Here is an 11,679-nt window from a genome sequence, read left to right as displayed (position 1 = left end):
CTATGGTTCCAATTACAGACTATCGATGAAAAAAAAATTGTATAAAAAATTTAAAATTCAATATATTTAAAATCCAACATATTTAAACGACTCCACAAATGTATTCGATTTACACCAAGAGCAAAGAACCAAGAAACTTGAGTTTTAAGATAAACACTCAAAACAATAAAGAAAACTACAAATTTGACAGATCATAATAAGCCATGAAAAGACAAAAAAAGATGCGTTTTAGAATGAAATTTCAACTGCTTACCTTCTTTCTTGTCCAGAAACTCAGATTAAGGTTGAATTAATACATGTATATATATATTTCAAAAAGAACCCAATAACATATTAATTCAAAACATATTATACAGTGCAATTTCGACAGTCTAACCCCAAAATATATAGTATATATATAAATAAATAACTATAAAAGTATAAATCGTAAATATTAAAAATATATTTTCACAGTATATATAATATATAATAATATAATTAAGTAAAAAACTATTCAATGTTTGACTTATTTCGAAGATATTAACGTGACGATTATAATGGTGTAACATGTTAAAATAAAAATATATTTTTTACATGTTTTAATTGATATACAATTATGTATGTTAATTTGATAAAGGTTTAAAATGAAACATTTAAAAGTAAAGAACGTAAATTAATTAATTAATAATAGGGATATAAAGTGTAAATTTAAAATTATAATTTTAAAAAAATTGTGAGAAGGTGAGTGTATGTAAGGAGAGGAGGGGTGAAAAAGTAAAAAAATGAGTATAAAGGGTATTTTGGTCATTTAGAATTTTAAGACTTTAAGACTTTTGTTAAATTTGTTTAATAAGATAGTATAGATAAATAAATTAACTAATACAATTCATTTTATTTATACATAATTTAATAAAAAATCAACTAACATGGTGCATGGGATTGCTTATCTATACTATATTACAAAACATTTGACAAAAACTCTTAAAAATCATTTTTTATACATGAAGTACAATTTATTGATGTAAATTATTTAAAATTCAAGATTACAAATAAATTATGCATACATACAACTTATTAAAACTTCATGTTTGAATATGTGTAATTAACTGTAGATAAACATAATCTAGAGGATAAACATCTCGTTTTAATTATAAAATATTCAAAATATAATTAGGATAATCATTGAGTTTTAACAAAATACTTAAGTATTATTAAACAAAAAATAAAAAATAAATCAAACAAATACACAAAAAAATGAAAAATTTTAAATAGTTAGTTTTGTACTAATATCAATATTTTTTTTTTCAATTTTTTATGAAACCTTCATATTTATGTTTTATTCAAAAATAAAAACATTATCGTTTTCTCAAAACCACATAAAACCGTATTATAACATCAACTGAGATAAAGAAACGAAACATTAAAAATCGAGATGTATCTCGCTGCATTATGCGAGTAGTATTATAGTAAAAATAACTTATTTACTTATTCCGGCGTGACACTGGCAATAAGTATTTTTGAATGTTTGGATAAACAGTTTATATTGGTGCCAAATCGGTAATAAAGAATTTTTGATAAAGGTAAATCATTTTAACTTATAATAAATTAATAAAAGACTTTTATAAAAAAAAACATAAGTTATTACTAAAACACATAGAAGATGATAATATGGATATCCAAGTTAAAAGTGATCCATTTTGAAGTTATGATTGGGTTACTTTTTATTTGGTGATTGGTGAATAATATGGTATCCTATGATTGATTTTTATGTTACCTTTTATTTGTATGGTCATCTTTTCTATATGCTCTTTTTTTTATTTTGTCCTACTTTGTGGTGGCCCACCAAGAATATGATTGATTTATGAGTAAAATATATAGAAAATTGTTAATTTACTTCTTATTTGTTAAATTACATTTTTATCCTTGGCTTTATAACGTATTACTATTTTTGTTATTATGGTTTATAATTTATTGTCGTCTTAGTATCTTCTACTAAACCATTGACGGAGTTAGTTTCAGAAATAAAAACAACAAAGAATTGCATAAAAACAAAAGTGGGAATTTCTTTTAACAGATCACAAGGGGGAAAAACGTAGTTTACTCTTGATTCACTGTGAATATCGTTTTGACATGCATAACGGATTCGCACTTTAATTTCAAAATATACGATTTTGATCAACACCGTTAATGTGGTTGGTGGTCTATTTCGGTGCCTGTTCTCTTTTTGTTCATTAAAGGTTGGCTACGTGTTATTTTTTTTTAAGACAGGAATATAATCTTATAGAATCTGTAAAGTTTCACATAAGAATCATTTCAAAAAGATTTCAGATATGTCAATGATGGAAGGTTAAAGTTCGATGAATATTGTTACAGATAAAAGTTGTCATCTTGTGTTTTCTATTAGACATTCTGATTTTATTCGAATGCCAATTGTATTTACCAAAATAGGTAATGGTTAATCCACTACAACAAAAATTGGCTTCTTAAGACATCCACCCATTTTAGCAAAGTACTTAATAAGACTATTAACTTCGTATGACCAGTAAGTGTTGTCTTATATACACTTTTTACGGAGAGTGTTACACAAGACACTTTAAAATGCGTTTTATAAAAGGATTTAATGGTATGAATTACTTCTTGAGTACTATTAAGTCAACCAACTTTATTCTAATAACTAAGGATGAAAGGGGTGCTTGAGATTTGCTTATTTGAAACAACTTATGCTTTTATATAAAAATATTTATCAACTTATTATAAGTCAGAAGGTTTAACTTCTTCAAAAAGTTATTATTACCGGTTTGACACCGTTATAAGTTGTTTATTCAAACACTCAGAAGTGCTTATTACTAGTGTCACACCGGAATAAGTCAATAAGTTGTTTTTATAAGCAATCCCAAACACCCCCTAAATATTATAATACAAAAAGGCTCCACCAACGAATTTGTGGCAGATTACCGACGGATTTTTCCGCTGGTGATGGTCAATCTGCTGGCTGTGAAATCCACTTGTCATGGTCTTTTTCGACGGATTACCGACGGATTTTTCAATTATTAAACCCCATTTGTTCTGTAATGAAACTTGTTAGAGTGTCTAATTTCATCCTGACAATTGAGCATCCACAAGGGTTAACTTTTCAAAAGACTTACTGTTTTCATTAGAATCAAATTTCTGCTAACTTTTTCTTTAAAATAAAAACTGTAATTAATTTTAACATCATTTCTTTTTACTTACAAGTTACAGTAGTTATCGTATACCACATATAATTATTCTTTTTTTCATAAAAATTAAACTTATCGACATCATTGATCTAAATAATTTATCTGATTTTATTTAAAATCAAAATAAAATAACAAGAAAACAGTCTTAAAAATAAAGATAAGGTATAATAAATATGTCTTTTAGGATTGAAAGAGAATTCATATAAGTGGTCCAAGGTTGTTCCTACTCCATATATACCTATTTAAACTACACCACAAAAGGCCATGCTCCATACCCCCCCCCCCCCCTTCCTTCATTCTATATGCACCATATATATATTGCCTAGGACCCAATGAATATACAAACTCTTAAAACCATAACCACTTTCCTATATCTATATAATTTATATCCATATAATGATATCGTAATTTCACGAAACAGCTTTTTCAAGAAATGAGTCGATGTGTACCGAGCTGGGATCTGGAAGACGTTAACGCTAATCATGATGTTTTCAGGTGATCTATCTTTTTTCCCGATTAAAGTTGTATGTTCATGTTTTACTGATATGGTATATGTGTTCATGTTTTACTGATATGGTATATGTGTTCATGTCTGATGACTACAAAATCTTTGTTGTTGTGATCTTTTAATTATGGTTAATTTAATCCCAATTGAATATGTACCCATTAATGACTAGCGCGAAATATTGTATGAAAAAGAAAGTCATGATTAGATTCGTAATAAGATATTTTAATCTTTAATCAGTTTTAATCTCATGAGCACCTATTAGTGTTGACATCAATTAGAATTGATTCAAGGGTCGAGATTTATTCTTATGATTCTCACTATAACTTAATGACTATACGTTCAAATAGTTTTAAATGAATTATGAGTAAATTTTTGACATTATGTATAAGTGAGACTTCTTTAGTATAGAATGGTCAAAGGATTCTTCTATTTTGAAGAAAATTATGGTAAGAGGTATTAAACAGTAATTAATGAGAACGAAAATAAAAGAAATTGTTTGGTTTTTAATAATAAAATGGATTTATTCCTAAAAAACTCGAATTTTTATTTCAGATTAAACCTGAACAGAATGCAAATTCATTCCCATTTTTATCATCTGTCAGTTTCTTTTTCATATTCTTTTTTTATTCCTATTTGGGTGTTTGAGATTGCTCATAAAAATAACTTATTGACTTATTTTGGTATGGTACGGCTAATAAACACTTTTGAGTGTTTGAATAAACAACTTATACCGGTGTCAAACCAACAATAAGAAATTTTTAAAGAAATTAAATCTTGTGACTTATAATAAATTGATAAGTGTTTTTGTAAAAAAACATAATAGGAATCAACTTTTGATTGATTTATATATGTAATTAAAATGATTAATTTAATTTGCAGGTTAGAATATGAAGTGGCGGAATTAAAATGGGAAAATGGGCAGCTAGCCATGCACGAGTTAGGTTCCCGGCGCGTGCCGACCAAATCGCACTCGACGACATCTATTCTTCCGAAATACACGTGGGAAAAGCCACGCGCCGCCGAGACTCTCGAGGCTATAGTAAACCAAGCCACCCTTCAATCCTACTGCAAAACCCAAGAAGCGGTTGACGAGGAGGAGGAGGAGATAGTCCTATGGCTGAACCAGAACCACCACCTCCCAACCGCGGCTGTCGGAAGTGTCAACGCGTTGTCGGCCACCACGACTTCCGACGCGTTGGTGCCCAGCGCTAACAACAGAAGCGATGTCGATGTGAGATCTGGTCCGTCAACCATGAGTGTTCGTGATGCTGGTTGCTCGACGCGTGTTGGATCATGCAGCGGTGATCCATCAGCATTTGTGGACCGGAGGGTGGCTCGTGGTGGCGGTGAAGCACACGATTGGAGTAGCTGCAGGGACCAGAGCCTGAGTGAGAGTGGGACTTTTGTGACGCTGGATACATGCGACGGCGATTTGGATGGTAGACGGTTGATGTCTACTTCAACGGCGTGGCCGGAAAATACTAGCTCCGGCAAAGACTTCTCAAAGTCAACGTCTCGCGATGACTCTGTTTCTCATCCTAGAACTCAGGTAACTTCTCAAATGTTGACACGTGTTGTTCAATAATTTGGACTTCCGAAATATTTGTAAAACTAATTTATACTTAGAAGGCTATTCACTTATTATACTAAGATATATCTTGATTTTAATGTTTCGTTTTATTTTATTTTTGTAAATGTTTTAATATGATGTTTATGTGATTTTGAGAAAGAGATAATGTTTTTATTTTTAAATAAAATATAAATCGGAAGGTATTATAAAATTTCAAAAATAAATATATCAAATTAACTATTTAAAAGTTTTTATTTTTTGTGTAATTCTTTTAATTTAATTTTTTATTATAATTTAATTTAGATTTTATAACAAAGTTATTTATTTTTGATTTATTAATATATTTTTTATAAAAATAATAAATAAATATTATGTTAAAAATCAATAATTATTCTAATTATATTTTATATTTAAAATGAAATGTTTATCTTGTATTTGATTATGTTTATCTTCAATTAGTTGCACGAATTCAAACATGGAGCTTTAATAAGTTGTATTTATATATAATTACTTGTAATCTTGAATTTTAAGTAATATACATTAATAAACAGTGCTTCATGTATAAAAAATGGTTTTTAAGAGTTTTTGTCAAATGTTTTATAATATAGCCCACACACACACACACACACACACACACATATATATATATATATATAGGGTTGGGTTCACGTGAGACCAGCCTGTTTTCGTGAGACCCGTGAGACCACATTTTTACACGTAAATTTCACAGCAAAAACACTATGAAGGTTTAAAAAAAGTCGAACCTTCACAGCAAAAACACTGTGAAAGTTTAAAAAAGTCATCTTCACAGCATTTTGCTGTGAAGTTTCAAGTGTAAAAAGTTGGTCTCACGGGTCTCACGAAAACAAGCTGGTCTCACATGATCCCAAGTCTATATATATATATATATATATATATATGATTTAGTTTACGTGAGACCAGACTGTTTTAATGAGGCAAATGAGACCATTTTTTATGCTTGAAATTTCACAAAAAAAAAACATTGTGAATGTAAAAAAAAAATCGGAACCTTCACACCAAAAACATGACTGTGAAAGTTATCTTCACAATGTTTTGCTGTAAAGTTTCAAGTGTAAAAAATGGTTTCATGGGTCTTATGAAAATAGATTGATCTCACGTGATTCCAACTCTATATATATAAACCATAATATTTTTTTGTTAGACCAGTGTTTTATAATAATTATTTTCGTATCTGATAGCGGGAGGCGAGCGTGATTAAAGAAAAGAAAAGAGTAAAGGAGAAATGTTCGATCTCAAATAAACGGAAAAGGATGCCTGCAATTCGTAATCAATCCGAACGGGTAAATATTGGTTGTATAAAATTGTTCTACTTGGGGCTGTTTACCGAACTCTTACCCGGTAAGCGTTTGTCGGTAAAATTTAATACTGTCATTTTACTTATCGGATAAGACTTTAGTCCAGCAAAACAATATCATATGCAACAATTTACCCAGTAAGTTCTTACCGTGGTAAAAGTCATCGCCCTCACTTACCGGGTAAGATTCTTGGTCCTTACCATATTCATCTGGTAAGATAATGTGACTTATTATTCACTTACCCGAGTAAGCGTTTGATAAACGATCCCTTAATTCACTTGCTCTTGTGGAATGCTAGAATTTTTATATACGTAAGATTCATGCCAACATGTTAATGTTACGATTTGTCAGAAACGAAGAGACAAAATCAATGAAAAAATGAAGATGCTACAAAAGTTGGTTCCCAACTCCAGCAAGGTATGAATCTAACATATGTTACTCTCTCTCTCTCCCTCTCTCCCTCTATGAGGTGGACAAAAACCAGTCTCAGGTCCCAAATAATAACAATCCGGATTGGTCTTGGTCTCAGTCCCGTTGAAAATACTAAGGCCCGGTTAAGGGTACTTGTAACCGGTATCATGCCGGGTCCAAACCGGTCCTATATTAAAAAAAACATTTTCTTTTTAATTTCTTTTTGATAAATTTTAAAAAATATTTTACTGTTATTCTAATACATTTTAAAATATCTAATTAGGTCAATCAAATACATTTAAAAAATACGTTTTATTGTAGTTTATAATTGGTTTTCAATTAAGTACACTTAAAAATTATGTTTTATTATAGTTTTGTAATTGGTTTTCAATCAAATACACTTAGAAAATATGTTTTATTGTAAATTTGTAATTTGATTTTCAATCAAATACACTTAGAGAGCTAGAAATACATTTAAAAATACATATACAAATACAGGCTGGCCGGGACTTATTTTTGGATGAAAACCATAACCAAGCCTAAGTCGGTCCCGGGCTGGGCCGGGACCATTTGGCCATCTCTGCTATATATACACACGTATATATATATATATATATATATATACACACACACACACATATAGAAGAAGTTTACTTTACAAATCACGTTATTTGTACAAACCGTACAAACCTCATTCAACCAATTATAATTTTTCATTTTGTTTATTTTTTTTGTAATTACGAGAGGTTGATTAATAATTTTTATTGTGGAGGGTGTTAATAATGGATATTATCATCTTCTTTATTTTAATTTTAGAGAAATACATGAAACAGTTTCATTAAGTATTATATGAAACAATTTTATAACCATATATGAAACAACTTCATCAATAAAACAATTTCACAAGATTAAACAATTTCATGAATAAATTTCTTAAGATTAAACAATGAAATCGACGGATGAAGGTGGTTTGCTTGCACGGTTCGTACAAATTGGATGGTTTGCATTTGATCGTTTCTCTTTATACACACATATATATACACACACATACATACATATATATATATATATATAAATATACTGATATACATACATGCGCATAATCCTATGTATTTGATTGTTTATTGTGTTTGCAGACGGATAAAGCGTCGATGCTTGACGAAATAATAGAATACGTGAAACAGTTGCAATCATACATTCATATGATCAACAGAATGAACATTTCATCAATGATGATGCCATTAGCCATGCAGCAACAACAACAAATGCAGATGTCCATGATGAGCTCCATGGGCATGGGGATGGGGATGGGCATGGGGATGGGAATGGGAGGCATGGATATGAACACCATCGGTTGCTCCAACATTCCGACCCGTTTCCATCCCTCCACTTTCATGCACATGCCTTCTTGGAACAACCACACCACCAATCCTGCTGCCAACAATACTGTGTTGCCTGCTGATCCCATGTATACTTTTCTTGGTTGCCAACCTCAATCTCAGGTAACACCTTCATTTATTCCAATTTAGGGTTGTTTGTTTACCTTTTAATGGTTCTATTAAGAGACAGCCTCTGAATCGTTAAAAGATGATTCTTGTTTGGCAAAAAAAAAGTTTCCCTCTTAATGGTTCTAAAATTCTCTGAATGGTTTTGTATCTTATGTATCCCTTAACCATTCAACACTCTAATTTCATTATGAATAATTACCAAACAATTATATTTCATTTTGCACCAAACCATTCAGCAACTGCCAAACAACCCCTTGTTATTTCTAATTGAACTCTTTAGGTCATGTTTGGAAACCATAACCTTGCTTACGGTAAAAATCTTGTTAAGCTTATAAACAAGTTTTTAAAAAGCTACTTAAAATAGTTTTTTAATCAAGCTTTAGGGGGTGTTTGGGATTGTTTATTTGAAACAACTTAATTTTTTCTACAAAAGTGCTTATCAACTTATTATAAGTTAGTAAGGTTTAACTTTTTCAAAAACTCTTTATTACCAGTTTGACACCAGAATAAACTGTTTATCCAAATACTCAAAAGTGTTTATTACCGGTGTCACACCGGAATAAGTCAATAAGTTGTTTTTATAAGCAATCCCAAACACCCTCTTAAGAAATTCTTTTCACTTCTTTAAATCCCTTTCTATTTTAAAAATTGAGCAATTTTGACATGGGATTTTTAACATTACTTCATCAACAAACTTATCGACTTACAACTAGCATATTAACTAACAGCTAACTTTTCAACCAACAATTAACTTGTCAGCTACTTGTACATTATGCATTAAAAACTGTACATTTTAGTTAATTGTATTTGGATTTGTTGCTTAATGACTAGTCCATAACACATAGAAATTTGAATATTTCATTTGCATATTTCATTTGCAGCCAATGAACATGGATGCTTATAGTAGAGCTTTGTATCAACATATGCAAAATCAACCTTGTGCCCCAATTCCCAAGAACTGATCGATGTAGTTATAAAGACTTCGGAAAACCGCATCTGACAGATAAAACCCCCTTCCTTTTTGTCGTTCATCTGAGTGATTCATTTTCATTACTTTGAGCATGTTTTAAGAACTAACAGTAGTTTATAGACTATTGTCTTAGACTTACGTTATGCACGCTTGTGAACTCCTTATGATGTATAATATTATGAATTCTTAGTTGTATAGTACATTCTTGTGGTATTAGGGTTGTAACTTAATTGGTTATGATGGAAATCATGATTCGTTTGATAGAAATGAATAAATGAGTGTGAAATGATCAAAGATGTTGTTGAGTTCAAGAATGTGCTTTAAAGTTGTATTCAAGTTCTCCCTTTGTAATGTTTTTGTAAAAGTTAGCATTTACAATTTCCTTAGTATAAATAGGATTTAGTCTCTTAATTGTCATTAGTTCAGTTGATATTTCCAGATTAGTTGCTAATCATCTTGTACTTTCTCTCAAAGACATCCAATACAATATTTGGTGAAAATCTCTCTCTACTAATCTTGTTCTTAATCTTGAAGAATTATTCTGATTTGTATGATTTGGGAACATCAATTGGTATCAGAGCACAGATTGCAGCGATTTGTTTTAGAGGATTTTCAATTTTTCGAGGAAATTTGCACGGATTTAGGGGATTTAACGGACTGTTCTTGATCTGTTCTTCATCTGTTCTTGAAGTTAATCGACCAGATTGCACATTTTTGGCTTTAATCACATCGATTTTGAGTGTTAATTTGCACTACTAGATTCGTATTTTCAATCTGAACATATTTGAGTCACATCAATTTTGATTTTAATCAAGTTTTGAACCGATTTTAATCAATTTTTGAGTTTACGAAAACTGTTTCTGTTCTTCAAAAACTCATAATTTTTCATGTTTTGATCCAAATTTTTGGTGAAAAAGTGTTAAAGTTGTGTTTTTGCTTGAATTTTAATCCGTATAACTCTTGATCGGTTTAGTGTAAATCGCCTAGTGCTTGTACGATTTAAGACTTATGAATTTTTTGTGAATTGTGATTGTTCGATTTAGGATAAACCGGGTAAGACTTGATCGATTTAGATTTTAAATCATTTGTAACGTGTGCGAATTAGTAAGCGGTTTAGCTTAATCCGCCTGATATATTGTGGAATAGTTGTGCGATTTAGTTAATGTGTTGTGCGATTTAGTTGATGTATTGTGCGATTAAGTTGATTTGTTGTGCAATTTAATTATGCGATTTAATCTCGGTCATTGTGTTGTATGCGATTTAATTTTTGATCGTATTGACTTTGACTTTCATTGTTGAACGGATTGTTGAGCGGGTTTTAACTTTCTTTAATGAGCGGATTGATATCTTTAACTTTTTGAACGAATTGATATCTTTGACTTTTTGAACGGATTGAATTTGTTGACTTTGAATTTGAGCGGATTTGTTCGTATTTTGACTTGTTGACTAGGTTGACTTGACTTGTTGACTTTTCACGTCCGTATTCAATTTTGGAAATTGTGCGAATTTGACTAAATGTTTTAATTGACCGGATTTCTCACCCGGATTTGTTGTTAATTGTGCGATTTTGATTGCCTTTGTTGTCCGGATATCTAATCCGGATAACTTGAGTTGATTAGAATTTCTAGACTATCTTTTTGTCCGGATATCTAATCCGAATAAGCTTGTCCGGACTTCTAATCCGGATAAGCTTGTCCGGACTTCTAATCCGGATAAGTCTGTGTGCTTAATTTTTTCTAAGTCTTGAATGAGTGAAAATCCTTGTGTGCGATTTAATTGAAATAATTTTTGAATTATAATCCTTTATATCAAATTTTGAACTGCAGTTGATCCGATATCATACTAATCTGATATAATGAGTTCAAGAGAGGCAATGGTTATCGGTACTGACACCAAGCCACCAGTATTGTTTAAAGGAGACTACAACCAGTGGAGAGACAGATTCCTGAACTTCATAGAAAGAATGAAAGAAGGTGAACTGATTATGGAATCCTTGAAGGTTTATGAAGATTGATCAATATTGGACTCACAGATGTTTAAGAGAGATTTGTCTTAAAGTGGTGTTCTATGAGAAAGTATATATAACTTTGATGTCTTTCGATAAAAGTAGAGTTTTTGTTGTTTAGAGGTGTTCGGGGCTAAGATAATTTTCTAAACTGGTCGGTTTTGCTTGAAGTA

General features: G+C 30.6%; 1 protein-coding gene across 1 annotated transcript; it reads left to right on the top strand.

The window, feature by feature from the left end:
- Positions 1-3,630: 3,630 nt before the first annotated feature.
- LOC112527018 (transcription factor UNE10-like) lies at positions 3,631-9,796 on the top strand. The gene is made up of 6 exons (XM_025137491.1): positions 3,631-3,692; positions 4,585-5,268; positions 6,528-6,597; positions 6,964-7,029; positions 8,160-8,525; positions 9,413-9,796. Exons 1-6 carry the CDS (start codon positions 3,631-3,633, stop codon positions 9,491-9,493), a joined length of 1,329 nt encoding a protein of 442 aa, XP_024993259.1. The 3' UTR covers positions 9,494-9,796.
- Positions 9,797-11,679: the final 1,883 nt, after the last annotated feature.

Source organism: Cynara cardunculus (genome assembly GCF_001531365.2).
Source record: "Cynara cardunculus var. scolymus isolate 2C chromosome LG 14, CcrdV1, whole genome shotgun sequence".
NCBI classification, from domain to species: Eukaryota; Viridiplantae; Streptophyta; class Magnoliopsida; order Asterales; family Asteraceae; genus Cynara; species Cynara cardunculus.
Note: the sequence above shows the minus strand (reverse complement) of the source record. Positions and strands in the feature narration are given on the sequence as shown.